The following is a 14,884-nucleotide window of genomic DNA, read 5'->3' as shown; positions in this document are numbered from 1 at the left end:
AGCTCAGGTCATGATCTCAGTTCATGAGTTCAAGCCCCGCGTCAGGCTTTGCACTGATAGCACAGACTGCTTCCGATTCTCTGCCTCTCTCTGCCTCTCACCCGCTCACGCTTGTGCGCTCTCAAATAAATAAACATTAAAAAGTTAAGAGAAAAAAAAGAAATGTGAGTTAAATATATGGAATGCCAATAAATGATGTAAATGTGAAGTGTTGTATAGAGTGTACAATGAGGTTGGAATATTTGAAAGGCAAGATACCTCTGAGAAAGGTTTCTGTGAGGATTAAATGAGATACTGAGTGTGCCTGGCACATAATCAGGCATCAGTAAAAATTAGCAGCTATTATTACTGTATTTATGATATAAAGGAAAAAGGCAAGTCAGTTAATATTAATGAGATGACACCAACCAAAAGTAAGTTGAGGATTATATCTAATGAAAGAAAATTAGTGTATACAGAGATACATACAGTAGCCCATATCCAGAGACTGGTTGATGTTTTTCACTCATTACAAATGGAGTCTCTTCAACTACGGACAGTTTCATATTCTGAGCTACTCACCAAAGCTTGTAAATGTTACATTATCAGATATTTGCTCTGTTTGATTTTATTTATTTATTTATTTATTTATTTATTTATTTTTACCAAAATTGAATGGCTTTTACATTTGGGGGCATTGTATTTGTTCTTAAAATCATGACTGATGTATAAATTTAGGAGAACTAGTTTGTGGTCCACTTTTAGTCTTTGAATCATGGATTACCTTCTAGTTTACCATATTTATCTCTTGAATGTACCTGGATCATTAAGACTTAGATGTTTGCACACTCAGATAAAAAAGCACCGTGAATCTTGAAGCTGGAAACCTTTTGTTGCTTTCTTAGAATGGAACACATTTAGAATAACAGCATTTAGTACTCAAAATAAGATAAATGATGGCCTGCTCCATTGTGTCTTTCAGTGTGTTGGCATGCATCAGCCCCGAAGCAGTGATTTCTGGATTAAACTACATGTCATTTGCTAATGTTGGTATGAGTGGCTTAAGCCCCAACGGCGTGGATTTGAGCATGGAGGCGAATGCTATAGCTCTGAAATACTTAAATGAAAATCAGCTGTCACAACTATCCCTCAGTCGATCAAACCAAAATAACTGTGACTCATCTTTTAGTCTTCTACATATTAATACAGACAGAAGCACAGTGGGGCTTAGTTTAATTTCACCAAACAACATGTCATTTGCAACCAAAAAATATATGAAGAGATATGGACTCATTCAAAGCAGTGACAACAGTGAAGATGAAGAGGAGCCTCCAAACCATACAGAGGGCAAGAGTGAACATTTACTGAATCAAAACCTTACATCCACACCTGAGCAACTAGACTGTCAGACAGAGCCGTCTAGGAACACCTGTGAAATAATTAATTGTCACAACTGTGAACCCGTGAGCACCCACACAGATATGCCAGTACTGAGAAATATTACAAATGAAGTTGTGCGGCCAAAAGCAATGCAGCAATTGAATGAAAACCCAGCTTTCTTATTAAAAAACTTTAAACCAAGTCCTGCAGTGAACCTCCGAACTGGAAAAGCAGAGTTTACCCAACATCCTGAGAAAGAAAATGAAAGGGACTCTCCAATTCTTCCTGAAAGTTTCAAACCTGAAACTTTAAAGCAGATGAACAGTATGAATTCAGTAGGCACCTTCTTAGATGTAAAGCGGCTCAGACAGTTGCCAAAACTATTTTGAACCTTAAACTCACCACCCTCCTGATGTGAGGATGGGGTGTCTCCCAAAGAGACTTAGGGAAGCCAGAGCCGCTTGGTGGTTTGGGGATCCCTAAGCATTCTCAGGGCCGCTCTGTTTCTTGGCAGCAGCTGATGGCAAAGAGCCGAACAAGCAACCTGATGGTCTGGGAGCTGGCTGACTGGTGGGAGGTGAGGTTCTCTGTTCAAATAGAGCCGTTCAGCATCACTGCGACTTTTTAAAAAAAATCCCGAGACCAGTCATTTAAACAAATTTACGTACACAGGTAGTATCCAGCTCTAAATCTGAACTGTTCTTTGTGAAAAGTAAGTCCATTTTCCTAGCATGTTGCATCTCTGCATCTACCCACTATCACCTAAAAGAACATGAGATAGACTTATCATGACCCTCACTAAATTAACTAAACCCACCCTTATTGAATTTAAGGGGAAAGTTTTATTTTTAAAAATAACTTGAAGATGTTTTACACAACAAGTATATATGTTCTCTTAATTAGGATGCATATTTGTCGAATTCTGTGGAAGTAAAACTCTTGCAGTCTGGTAGGTTGATGTTATGTAACATTTTCAACATTATAGCACTAGCTATCACAAAATAAGAAAATTACTGAGTATGAGTGTGTTTTACAGACTTTGAGTATTTCATGTGTTTTAATATTTTTTAGTAGAACTTAATAAAAATGTTCAGATTTACTGTTTTCCTTTGTACTCTGCTATAACGTATCCTTCTTTCTACACTTGTTAAAAAAAAAAAAACTTTTTAGACTCCCCCAAAATTATAAAAATAATAGCAGAGAATTCTGGTGTACCCTTTAGCCAGTGACCCCCCAATGATAGTATCTTACATAGCCATAGCAAATGATCAAAACCAAGAAATTGACATTGGGTACAATATTAGTAACTAAACCACAGACCTTTTGGGTTGCACAGGTTTCTACACGCACTCATTTATTTACTTTTTGGTGTATAACTCTATGAAATTTTGTCACTTGTTATAGATTTGATTCAGCACCACTACAATCAGCATACAAAACTGATTCATCACAGCAAAGAAACTCCATAGTGCTATGCTTTTAAAATATACCCGCCTCCAGCCCAGATCCTTGACAACCAGTGGTCTGTTCTCCATCACTCCAGTGTTGTCATTTTGAGGATGTTAATATAAATGTGGCATCACGGTGTGTAAGTTGATGGAATTAGTCTTCACTCAGCTTAATGTCCTTGAGATCCATCCAAGTTGTTAGGGTTGCTTCTTTTTTTCTCCCACCTTCTTAAAAATTAAGTTTAAAATTCGTATTTCTAAATCTAAAAGGAAAAAGCCCTCATTCACTTGAGAGATCAAGCTCTTCTGCTGAAGTTAACTTAGATGTCACTTTCTTCTATCAAAGTTTGATATGGAAGCTGGAAAGAAGGGGACTTTGTATCTCTAAATACTTTCCAGCTCGTTTGGGGTCTTCTGAGGTAATAATCTGATAAAAACAGTTTTTAGTTAGTTAGCAGCCTGGTTGCTCTGTGCTCTTCCCCACTGGAACAGGACCGGTCGGTGTCTGTTTCCCTGCAGCGCTGTTATTTGGGGTTAAAATCAAGATGTAGAAATGGCCATAATGATTCTGTGTTTCCCTTTGTTTCCATAGGCTACATTTGGGACTTTAGTTATTTTAATAAATAGCCTAAAAACCCACTTAAAGTCTTCACTAGAGTCAACTTTTAAGGAACGGAATTGTCAGTGCTACTTCAAGTGTGCTCCATTTAACATTAGCCTGCGATGTCTCACCCAAGAAGCAAGTGTGGGTATAATTTAGATTGCACATTATTGAAAAAACTGAGAATGGTAGTGAATTAACTGACAGCCTCATTAACTATACCATTATCACTGGGAACCCTGTAATTTTCACACCAAACAAGAAGCTCTCTGTCTGAACAATAAAAACTGAACCTGAGGCTTTTTAGGCAAAATCTAATTCCGTCCCCTCCGTTACCACATCTAATTTAAGGCCTCTGATAAGACACTTAAGCAGTTTTGGAGACTGAATTTAGACTGCAGACTAATTCAACCAAACATGTCTCTTTCTACTAAACACATGTCTAGAGAAGAGGGGCCGTCACTGAAGCCTCCTCTGGAAAGTTGTCTAAGAACGTTTTACTGTGGGAAGTTAGTTGGTAAATTAGTTGCTAAGGTAGCTTTCAAGCATCTTTGGGGAAAGCATGAGTACTAGGAAAATTGGGTTAAAAGACTCTGGATATGATTGCCTCTCAAGTGACATTTGCCTGAAGTTTTCCCTTTCATCCAGTCCCATGGCATACCACTTATAGATACACGGGTGCTTCTTCAAATGGAATAAGGAAACGATGGAGCTTCCATTACCCAGCTTCTGGGAAACAAACCCATTCGTCTAGGTCCTGGCCAGTTGGCACCCCTGCCTTCACCAAATGTCCCCTCTTTCAGCCTCTGAACCCCTTGCTGGCTAGTCTGTGCTCACTTGTCCTCTGCCTTACCTTACTGTGCTAAGGGGCACGGAAGTGGATGTGGGCAAGTTAGACCTGAACCTTGCCTTTGCCAGCTGCAGAGACTCTAAGGAAAACAGATACACCCTGGAAACAGACCACAGTATGAGACTGTTGAAAAGTCAAAAGGAGTGATCCAGACTGCAAGGAGCCACAGAAGCATAATCCTGATCGCTTCCATCATTTTAGCACGTGCCCGTGCTCACTTCACATGCCGCGGTTCATTTAAGCCTCCTTGCTGACCCGAGCTGGTTGGTGATTGTCATTCTCTTAGATGAGGGGACAGCCTGAGGGGAATAATGTACCCAAGCAAACTGCTAGCAGAGGTGCAAGCTCAAGTAGAATTCCAGAGCCCAAGCTCTTATTAAGCCCCCTGAGAAATACAACTCCTCTTGAGGCCTGAGGAATCCTGGAAGAGCTTCCTACAACAAACATCTTGAGCTGAATGAAGGATTCCGAATACTGTAGTCAGTGCGGTTTCGCGTAGGTGCTGTCCTCCAAGGGGCCGTGCCTTACTTGTGCCGAAGAAGGAGTCCGCTCGCCCTTTAGCCGACACCAGAAGTTACCCTCTTCCCTCGTGTCCTGAAGTAGGCAGCCCCAGCTCTGTTAATGTTAAAGAGCTCACTTCAATGATTTTACATCCTGGGAATCTTCAACTGAGTCTACTGTAAGAGCTCCAGGAAATTAGAAGAACAAAAGTTTCTGTGCCTTTGTTTTCTAGATGTTACTAGGGGGGTGGGGGGGGGGGCGGGCAGAACCTTTCCTAGCCTCCTAGATTAACCGAGAGGGCTTTAAACTCGCAAAATAAACTTATTGGCAGTGTTTTAGGTTAGCAGACTGCTTCACACTTGTCCAAGTGCTTTCCAACTACTTCCTCATGTAATCCTCCCATCCCGGACCAGACTGAAGTATGTGTGGCAGGCATCAGTAACCCCCTCTTAACACATAATGAGAAAGACAGATAAGGTACAACTGGGCCAAGGCCACACATCTATAGTTAACAACCAGGACGTCAACCTTGTGTTCTTCCATAGCATCTAGCCCCAGCAAAGGCCTCTTCCCCTTTCTTCCTCTCCTCGCCAGCAACCTGTTTTCCTCCTGATCATTCAGCAGGTATCCCTTGTTGATTCTGCTGGGCACTCTAGATGCTGAGCATAAGGTGATTCATGGGACAAATGCCCTGTCGGATCTCAATCTAACGGGGGAGAGGCATGCAAACATTAGCAGGACAGTGAGGCCAGCCCTCATAGTAGAACTATATAGAATAGGGAAGGGGAAGAAGTGCCATTTCCAGCAGTGGGAACGGCTCGTTGGAAAGCAAGGAGAAATGAAGAGGCACAGCATTGGAGGATGGAGTTGGAGGCGGGAAACCAAAGATAGGGAGAAAATATGCTAGAAAGAACCCTGAGGGAGCAACTGTTGGGTTCCTCTTGTTGCTCTGCCCCAAATCCTGTCCCTTTGGGCAAGTCACCTCTTGTCACTAGGCTTTAGTTTCCCCATTTTTGAGGTGAAGGGCTAGCCTGTTGATCTCCGGGATGCTGTGATTATGAAGCAGTGATGCAGAAATACGGGGTGTGAGGAGTGGTTTGTAAGTCCGGAGGAAGGAGAGGCTTCTGCAAGAGATAGCACTGGAGTTGGGCCGTGAAGGGTTTTGAAGGATTGCCATAGTCACAGGTGAGAAAAAAGAAATTTCCCCACTTTTTATAATGCTTAATGTATTTCACAACTTAAAAAAAAAAAAAGGGAGCGCCTGGATGGCTCACTTGGTTAAGCATCAGACTTCAGCTCAGGTCATGATCTCACAGTTCGTGGGTTCAAGCTCCTCGTCGGGCTCTGTGCTGACAGCTCAGAGCAAGCCTGGAGCCTGCTTCGGATTCTGTGTGTCTCTCTCTGCCCCTCCCCCACTCACATTCCATCTCTGCCTCTTTCTAAAAATAAATAAACATTAAAAAGAATTAAAAAGAGAATTCAGTTTTCCCCCACCAAAATGTTGAGGAATACCTGTTCGAACCCATAGCAACATGTCTTTCTCCAGCTCTGAGTTATACATTCCCTGTTTTGAAGGAGCTCAAAGTCCAGTGTGGAAAGAAACCTCAAACCCACGAGAAGGGGTTTTTAGAGTTTGGAAGCATAGGTGATGTTTCCTATCTCCTCTCCATTCCCCAAACCGGAACTGTCGGTCACAGAGAACATCCTCAGAGGAAATCCTGTTTTCCACTTCCTGGTCAGAGGCTGAACTCCAGGAAAAGGATGGATTTAGGGAGAGCCCTGTGTTCCTGCCTCTTCGTGGGTGGTCTGGGACCAGGAGGATGAGAGGGACTAATTAAAAACACAATGGAAAAGATGACATCAGGTATTCGAGGGTGTCAGAGCTTCAGGGTCCTCAGAAATCACTGGGTCCTCATTGTACAAATGAGGACACTGGGACCCCAAAAAGAGAAGGGACTTGTTCAAGTCTACACAGCTTAGTAAGCACAGAGCTGGGACTGGAATTCAGGACTCTAGACCGTCCTATCATAGGCCATGGTATCTGAGTAAGTTAGGTATCAAGCAATAACCTAGGCCCTTCCTTTTCTCCTTACACTATGAAGAAGAAAAAAAAAAAAGGCAGTGTCTGTGCGCACACACATACTTCTCAGCTCATTTGCCTCTAAACCCGCCATGAGTTCAAACCCTGTGTGTATCCTTCAAACCCCCGCTTAAATTCTACTCTGTCCCACATCCCCTCCCCATCCTGCAGAAAACCTTCCCAGAATCCTGTTGTGGAAGCGACATTTTTCTCCTTTGACTTTACATAATCCTCCCTCCGGTTCTCTTTTTGTCCTCTTCCAGATTTATTACAGCCAACTTGTGTGTTGGTTATGTGTACCCATGGCTGGGAACTCCTTGAAGTCAGGGACCATGTACGATCCCCTCGTCCAGTGAAGAGTCACAGGCACAAGGTTTGCCGAACGTCCCTGCTATATCTTGTGCTAGACCCTGGGGAGCATAACAGAGGAAGCAAAGGCACCATTAGACCCTGCTGTTGTAGAAATGCACTTGCGCGTGCACAGACACACGTGCAAAATCATATTCGCCCATATTTATCCAAGTCCTACTCGAACCTCATTTAGACTTCACAATAGCCCTGTGAAGTGACAGAAGCAAACATGCGGGTTCACCTGCAAACACTCATAGGAGTTCTCAGTGAAGTAATAACAATAGTTCAGTGAGCACACCTGCTCTGTTCTAAGCCTGTTCTAACATTTGTTAACTTATTCTTCACAACAAATGTTAAGAGGTGGATACTTTTGTTACCCCCATTATGAGCTAGAAAGTAGGAACAGAGAGGTTAAGTAACTTTCCCTGAGGTCACACAGCCACTAGGAAGAACAAGGATTCAAATCTGGACAGTCTGGCTCCAGAGCCATTGCTCTTAACCTGAGCATTATGTCAGGATTCCCCCTGAGAGGAAATGGAGACTCCATGGTAAAGTGATGTGCCCAAGGTCACACAGGTGAAGTCAGGATTTGAACTCAGGCCTGTCTGGCTTCAGAGCCCGTGTTATCCTTTCCTTCTTTTTCTCCTCCTCCTTTCCCCTTGGCAGCAGCAGGGGCTTGAAGTAAGCATGTGTGTCAGTTTCATAAAGCTCAGTTCCTACCTTGATAAGATGCTGGTTGGAAGGGGGCAGATACAGGGACCATAGCGGAGTCACTCCTGGTAAGTGACTTGCTCCAAACCCCCAGAATCACCCGGAGGGCCCTGCACTGTGACTCTTGACTCTTGAAGCCCCCACCTGTGCTCTCCTCTCCACCCAGCACGGAGAGTATCTGTGGAGACCAGGTGTCCAGCAGCCTATCCCCACGAGAGCCTGCACTTCCTGGGCTGCCCCGGGAAGGGGCTGCGACTCACAGCTTGTGTGCTTGTGGAACCACTCCTCTCTCCTGGTGAGGGCCACACAGGGTGCCCTTGCACCTTCTTGGTGGCTGGTTTCTAGGACCAGGAGGGCTGGCAGTTTGGGCTTCCTCCAAGTTCACGGCCCAGGTTCCTGCTGGGTGGTGTCCCTCTCGCTCGATTTCTTTCTCCAGTTCCGTCACTCTTATTCCTTCAACATACCATTGCGGTGCTGCTACTCTGTCTCTATGATATGCTGGGGCATAGATAAACCAGACCTGCCTCAGAGGAGCTCTTTGGGGTACACAATCCCCCTGATGTAGTGGTTGGCACCATATTGGAGGGATGTTTAAAGGACACAGGAGAAAAAGCTGGAGGCAGGAACTTCTGCTCTCCTGGAAGTCCTAGGGCAGCCAAAGCCCTTGGCTCCCTCTGCTTAGAGGAGATTTACTTGGTGTGCACCCCGCCCTCTCCTCCCCCTGCCACCCAGTGCAACAGGTCCCCAGTGTATGGTCCTGGGAAACAAGACCAGGGTGGGACTGACCTGGGAGGAGCACAGTACCCAGCCCATGTATATTTTAATCCACTCGGCAACTTTGCATTCTCCCAAGCCTCGCAGGCACAAGCCTCGGAGCCTTGGCAGGCAGCCCAGATGGGCTCTGAGTCCTGTCACATCCCCAGCAGCCAGCATGGGGCCCAGAATTACTGCTCAAAAGTGTTTGTTTAAAATGAATGCATAAGCAGGGGCCATGCCCACTGTACAGATGAGGAAACTGAGTTCCGGAGAGGGTGGATGACTGCTCTCCCATCACAGCTTTTAGGAATAGAACGAGAAGGAAGCCAGATTTCTTAACCTAGCGCAGAGCATGCTGTCCAAGCAAGGGGAGCATGTCACCCCCGCACCCAGGATATTGTCTGGCACAAGCTAGACCCTTAGCAAGTGTGGAATAAAGGAATGAGTGAAGCTGGGTGGGCATGCATTTTGGATAGCCCTGGCCCACCATGCTCGCCTCATCTACCGCTTTGTGTAGCCCCTTTGTATAACAGTGACAGTCACACTGAACTTCTCACCATCCCCACATGTACCCTTCCCTTCCCACCACTGGGCCTTTGCACCTGCTATCACACTTCCCCATCATCTGACCCTGCTACTCCCAGTCCAAGACAGACAACACCAGTTTTGCAAAGTCTAGTCTGATCCTTCCCAGCAAGAATACCCAACACACACACACACACACACACACACACACACACACACACACAGTCTCTCCTGGGTCTCCAAAGCATTTTGCATACCCCTGTCTGGCAGAACATGTAATCCTTGCTACTGTATCTCTCTCTTCCATCTCAGTATCTGTAGGCCTGAATACGGGGTGGGGTAGAGGCTCATAAGAAAATTACAGTTTCTATTTATGAGACGGCGCTCAGCTCTGTGCTCAGCTTTTTATATATGTGTCATAGGTTCCCAACAACCCTGTGAATCATGTGTTCTTTTTACCTCCATTTTAGAGATGAGGAAACTGAGGCAGGGAAAAGTGCAGTAACTTGCTTAGGGCCACCAGCCACGAAGTAGTTGAGGAGGAACTCAAGCCTGGTGGGGCAGACAGTTAATCGCGTATTCTCTTCCACTCCATTAGGGCCCTGTCCTGTGGAATGGGTTCCGGGCTGGGCACGCAGAACCCAGGCCACGCAGGGCCGTGCAGACGAGAGGTTTTCCTGGCGACTCACGGTTGTGTGATAGAGCCTGGTAGGCCCATGTGTCTCCTTAATGGTGCCTTTAAAACAAGTCTCCCTTTCCCTTCCCACCCTCCTTTTCATCGCCCTCTCACTGTCACCCCATAGGAGCTGGCAGACCGGCTACGACTCTGTCGGGCCTGACTTGTTAGGATGTGACAGGGAAGTGGGCTCCTTGTTTTTCCGGGTACCTGTGGGGTGTGGGAGCTCTCGCGAAGAACCTGAGCGGAGACCCAGAAAGAGGAAGGAGGCACAGATGAGAGCCAGATTAAAGACAGAAAGAAGAGCAGACCCAAAGAGTGAGAGCTGGAGATAGAGACGGCACACTGAAAGAGATGATAAGAGATAAAAGGGAGAGAGATCCTGTGGTCCCCTCGCCCCATCCCTATTAGAGATGGGGAAACTGAGGGTCAGAGGAAGTGACCCTACTTCCTGGCAGATGTGTCTGTCACTTTTGCAAACACCATCAATCCACTTCCTCTCATGTCCCCAGATAGCTACTGCTGTTCGTGTGCCTGGCCCTAAGCAGCGTGCGTCAGACTGCCGCCGGGGGCTCTGGGGCCTGCTCGGGAGGACAGCGAGAGTGAGGGGTATCAGTGCAGGATTGATCAGCGATGGCATCCTGGACAGGATAAGACCGAAGCCAGGCCACACAAAAAAATGTTTGCAGTCAACCTTACTGAGGCATGATTTATACACAATGAAATGCACCCATTTGAAGGATACAGGTTATTGACTTTTGACACACATACGCTCGTGTAAGCAGCACCACGAATCGAGACCGAGAATATTTTCACCCCCAGAGACGTCCCTTGTGCCTCTTTGCTGTCATCTCTCCTCTACCACCAACCCTGACTTGAACTCTGCCATTATAGATTAGGTTTGCCTTTTCTAGAGTTTTCTATAGATGGAATCATACACAAGTATACTCTTTTGTGCCTGTCCTCTTTCACCGAGCATAATGTTTTTGAGATGATTTCGTATTCTTGCATGTATCAGTAGGTTGCTTCTTTCTTTACTGTTGAGTAGTTTCTTTACTGTTGCGTGAATGTACCACAATTTATCTGTTCACCTGTTGATGGGCATTTGGATTGTTTCTGGGTTTTAGCTGTTATGAATAAAGCGGCTATATGAATATTGCATCCCAGAGTTCTTGGGGATATATGTTTTTCAATTCTCCCAAATAAGTATATGTCTATCAACTATTTTTTTTTTTTTGAGAGAGAGAGAGAGAGAGAGGGAGAGAGGGAGAGAGAGAGAGAGCCCTAGCAGGGTAGGGGCAGAGGGAGAGGGACAGAATCTTAAGCAGGATCCATGCTCAGCGCAGAGCTGAGACCCGGGGCTCGATCTCACAAACTGTGAGATCATGACCTGAACCAAAATCGAGAGTCTGACGCCTAACTGACTGCGCCACCCAGGCATCCCTATGAACTGTATATTTATAAGGAACCGTCAAAGAGTTCTTCAAAGTGCTTGAGTCATTTTTGCGTTTCCCTTCAACTATGAGAATTCCAGTTTCTCCACATCCTCACCGTTAGTTGCTAGTGTCAGTCTTTTAAATTTTAGCCATTTTAGTCAGTGTGTCACAGGTATCTCATTGCAGCTTGAATTCACATTTCCCTAATGTAAACTTGAGCACCTCTTCATGAGTTTTTGGCTCTTTGTTTTTATTTTTTAGGGTCACAAGGGATTTACGTTGGGACATATCACAGTGCCATCCAAAGTGTCCACGATTTTAAAGTTCTCTCAATGTAGCAAATGAGTCATTACAGCCAGAAGGCATGAAGAGGACATTGGGCCCAAGGCGACGTGGCTGCAGACCAGCTGAGTGACCTCGGGAGAGCTGAGCCGGTTTCCTCATCTTGAAAGCTGGGGTCACACTAGCAGCCTGGCAGGGTTATTGTAGAGGGTGTTGTGGCAGAGAAGAGCCAGACACAGGGAGTTGTGCAGGCGTACGCGGAAGGTGCTCAGGACATAGAGCCCCCTTCAGCGGTCTAGCAGTCCTGCCCACAAGTATTTATGAGTACCCAAGGCCCAGGGCCTGTCTGAGTGACCAGCAGCAACTGTTCGTTCACTGCCCAGAGGGCTGGGGGCAGCACCCGTGCCTCTCCTTTTCTGACAGCTCTGGGAGCACGACCACTGAGGGCAGAGCTGGCTGGGCGGCTCCCTCGTGAGGACAGATGAGTTTAGGCACTAACCATTCCAGGTCTGGGGAGCAGCCTTGGTCTTCCGCATGCTCCTGTCAGAAGCATGGGGCAGGGACAGGGACATGGCTTCAAAGCACTAGGAAGCGCAGTGCTTTCTTAACAGATTCAACTATTTTATGGTGGGCCTTGCAGAGGACAGCGGTAACTAGGGCAGAGTTTCTCAGGGTTTGGTGAACATCAGAATCCCCTGGACGTCCTGTGGACATGCAGGCTTCTGGGCCTCACTCCTGGAGTTTCTTTTTTTTTTAATTTTTTTTTTTCAACGTTTATTTATTTTTGGGACAGAGAGAGAGACAGAGCATGAACGGGGGAGGGGCAGAGAGAGAGGGAGACACAGAATGGGAAACAGGCTCCAGGCTCTGAGCCATCAGCCCAGAGCCCGACGCGGGGCTCGAACTCACGGACCGCGAGATCGTGACCTGGCTGAAGTCGGACGCTTAACCGACTGCGCCACCCAGGCGCCCCACTCCCGGAGTTTCTGATGCATCAGGCCCAGGGTCTGGGACTTGGCGTTTCTAATGAGTTCCCAGCTGGTGCTGATGGCCCACTCTGAGAAGCGGAATTCTGGGGTGAAGCCCTTTCCGTCCGTGGGAGCTGTGGTGTCCTCGCTGGGCTTGGGCAGCATACAGATGGCACTCCCCACGCTTCAGCTTGGAATTCTCTCTCAGCCCCACCTATGGGCAGGGGGCGGGTTCTTTCAGGGCAGGGAATGGAGGCCAAAATGGAGACAGTGGTCCCATGGAAGTGGAGGGGGGAAACAATGTCACCTCCTCAAGTCGGAGTTTGGTTTTATTTTTAAATTTGTTTAGTGTTTATTTATTTATTTATTTATTTATTTATTTATTTATTTTTGAGAGAGAGAGAGAGAGAGAGAGAGAGACAGAGCATGAGTGGGGGAGGGGCAGGGAGACAGAGGGAGACACAGAATCAGAAGCAGGTTCCAGGCTCTGAGCTGTCAGCACAGAGCCCGATTCCACGGGGGGCTCATGAACCGAGAGATCACGACCTGAGCCGAAGTCAGACCCTTAACCGACTGAGCCACCCTGGCGCCCCCAGAGTTTTTACCACTACAAATAACCCTGTGATGAGAACACTATGATGTATGGACAACAATCACCCCCTCTTCTACAGATGAGGAAAGTGGAGCACAGAGACTGAGACACTTTCCTACAAAGCTACTACTGACAAGTGAGAGAGCAGGGATGGGAACTCGGGACTGCCCTTGGAAGCCGCACAGCCTGGAGCCTGACTGCCTTGGGCCGGGATTCTGGCTCCACCACTTACCAGCTGGGCGTTCTCCACAAAGTTGCTCAACCTTTCTGTGCCTCAGTTGCTTACCTGCAAAATGCAGGTGAGGGCAGCCCCGACTTCACTGGGTTGTTGGAAGGATTAACCGAATTAATACTTATGAAGTGCTTAGGGCAGTACCTGGCACATTGTGCCTCCACACAAATGCACTGAAAGTAAACCTGGCTGTCCACCAGAGCGCACACACCCTGCATTCCTCCAGAGGACAAGCTCAGGGGAGAAAGCTCAGAGATCAGCTAGTACCCAGAGACAGAGTGGGCTGAAACGCTTGAAAAAATTAAGACCTCAAATTTGGGGGTTAGGAAGAGCCCAGCCTTTGGTAGGGGTAGGGGTGGAGGCAGGGGGGGACAGGTCGGAGAGTGGCCACCGCGGCCTCAGGCCCCAAACCTGGCGAGGCTGTTCTCTCCAGGATGCTCCCTTCCAGGACCAGACTCCAGACTGACCTGTCTGGGTCCCAACCTCCCCTCCACCCTACCCTGCTCCCCACCCCAGCCCGGGCGCTCTGGGTTTCCTGCCCGCCCGAGGCCCCTGCTCCAGGCACGCGGAGGAGGGGTGGCATTTCCTGGCGGGGCCGCGGGCCGCGTCACTCGCTCCTGGACGCTCGGACAGCGCTGACCGACAGGCACCAGATGCTATTTCAGGCGGCGCCCTGCTCAGTGCGCAGTTTCCGTTTTTCCACCGACCGTCGGAAACAGGGCAGGGGAGGAGGGTGTAGACGTCACGAGCCCCCCCTCCTCGCTTCAGGCGGGGGTGTTGGGGGCGGGGGTTGGGGCAGGTCCGCGATGGCTGCCAGACTGTCAGAATCTCGAGCTTTGCGAGCTTTGCGAACAGAGGGGGTGGTGAGCGTCACCTCCGCGCCCTGCCACGGATACCTGGGCACACTCTTCTGCCGCAGGGTTGACGAAAGCCTTGCCGCCTGTGTTCCTTCCCTACAGCCTTGCGGGGTCATTTAATGCCCGGTAGGAGAATCCGACAGCTTGTAGCTGCCCCGGACACCTAAACTCAAGAAATTCGAAACCAAATGCAGAATCTCTCCCCATGCTCCCTGGCCTCCAGGCCCCTATCTCCAGGAATAACACCACCGCCTAAGCCAAGGAGAGCCAGAAACCCAGAGGGGTCCTGGATTTCTGCTTCCCTCTCATCCCCCAAACCCTATGGGTACAACCCCAGTTTTGTATCCTAAATACAGGTCGTCTTCATCTGCCTCTTGTCATCTCTTCCTCGGCACCCTAGTCCACCCTCCCACTGGACCACTGCCTTGGTGTCAGAACTGGTCTTCCCACTTCTTACCCCCCCCCCCCCACACACCCCTTCGTCACCTTGCAGCCAAAGAGCTTTCTAGAAATGCAAATCTGATCCTTTTTAGGACACTATGCATCCCCCTCCCCCGGAACCAAATAAACAAAATGGTTTCTTCTCCTAAATCCTTTAAATTGGCCACAGGCTTGTTCCAGCCACACTGGACTCTTTTCTGTTCCTTGCATGAAACTAA

General features: G+C 47.5%; 1 protein-coding gene across 14 annotated transcripts in view; it reads left to right on the top strand.

Moving 5' to 3' along the window:
- Positions 1–2,463, top strand: part of STIL (STIL centriolar assembly protein) — a 65,698-nt gene extending 63,235 nt beyond the window's left edge. For all 14 annotated transcript variants that reach the window (XM_040470156.1, XM_040470155.1, XM_040470151.1 and 11 more), the window contains one exon: positions 962–2,463. In XM_040470156.1, coding sequence (XP_040326090.1) covers positions 962–1,748 — 787 coding nt within the window. In that variant the 3' untranslated portion in view covers positions 1,749–2,463. The remainder of the gene's footprint in view (positions 1–961) is intronic.
- The last annotated feature ends 12,421 nt before the right edge of the window (positions 2,464–14,884 follow it).

The sequence above is a fragment of the Herpailurus yagouaroundi genome, unplaced genomic scaffold (genome assembly GCF_014898765.1).
Source record: "Herpailurus yagouaroundi ecotype Mexico unplaced genomic scaffold, PumYag 77, whole genome shotgun sequence".
NCBI classification, from domain to species: Eukaryota; Metazoa; Chordata; class Mammalia; order Carnivora; family Felidae; genus Herpailurus; species Herpailurus yagouaroundi.
The sequence above is the reverse complement of the archived record's forward strand: the minus strand, read 5'-3'. Positions and strand labels throughout refer to the sequence as shown.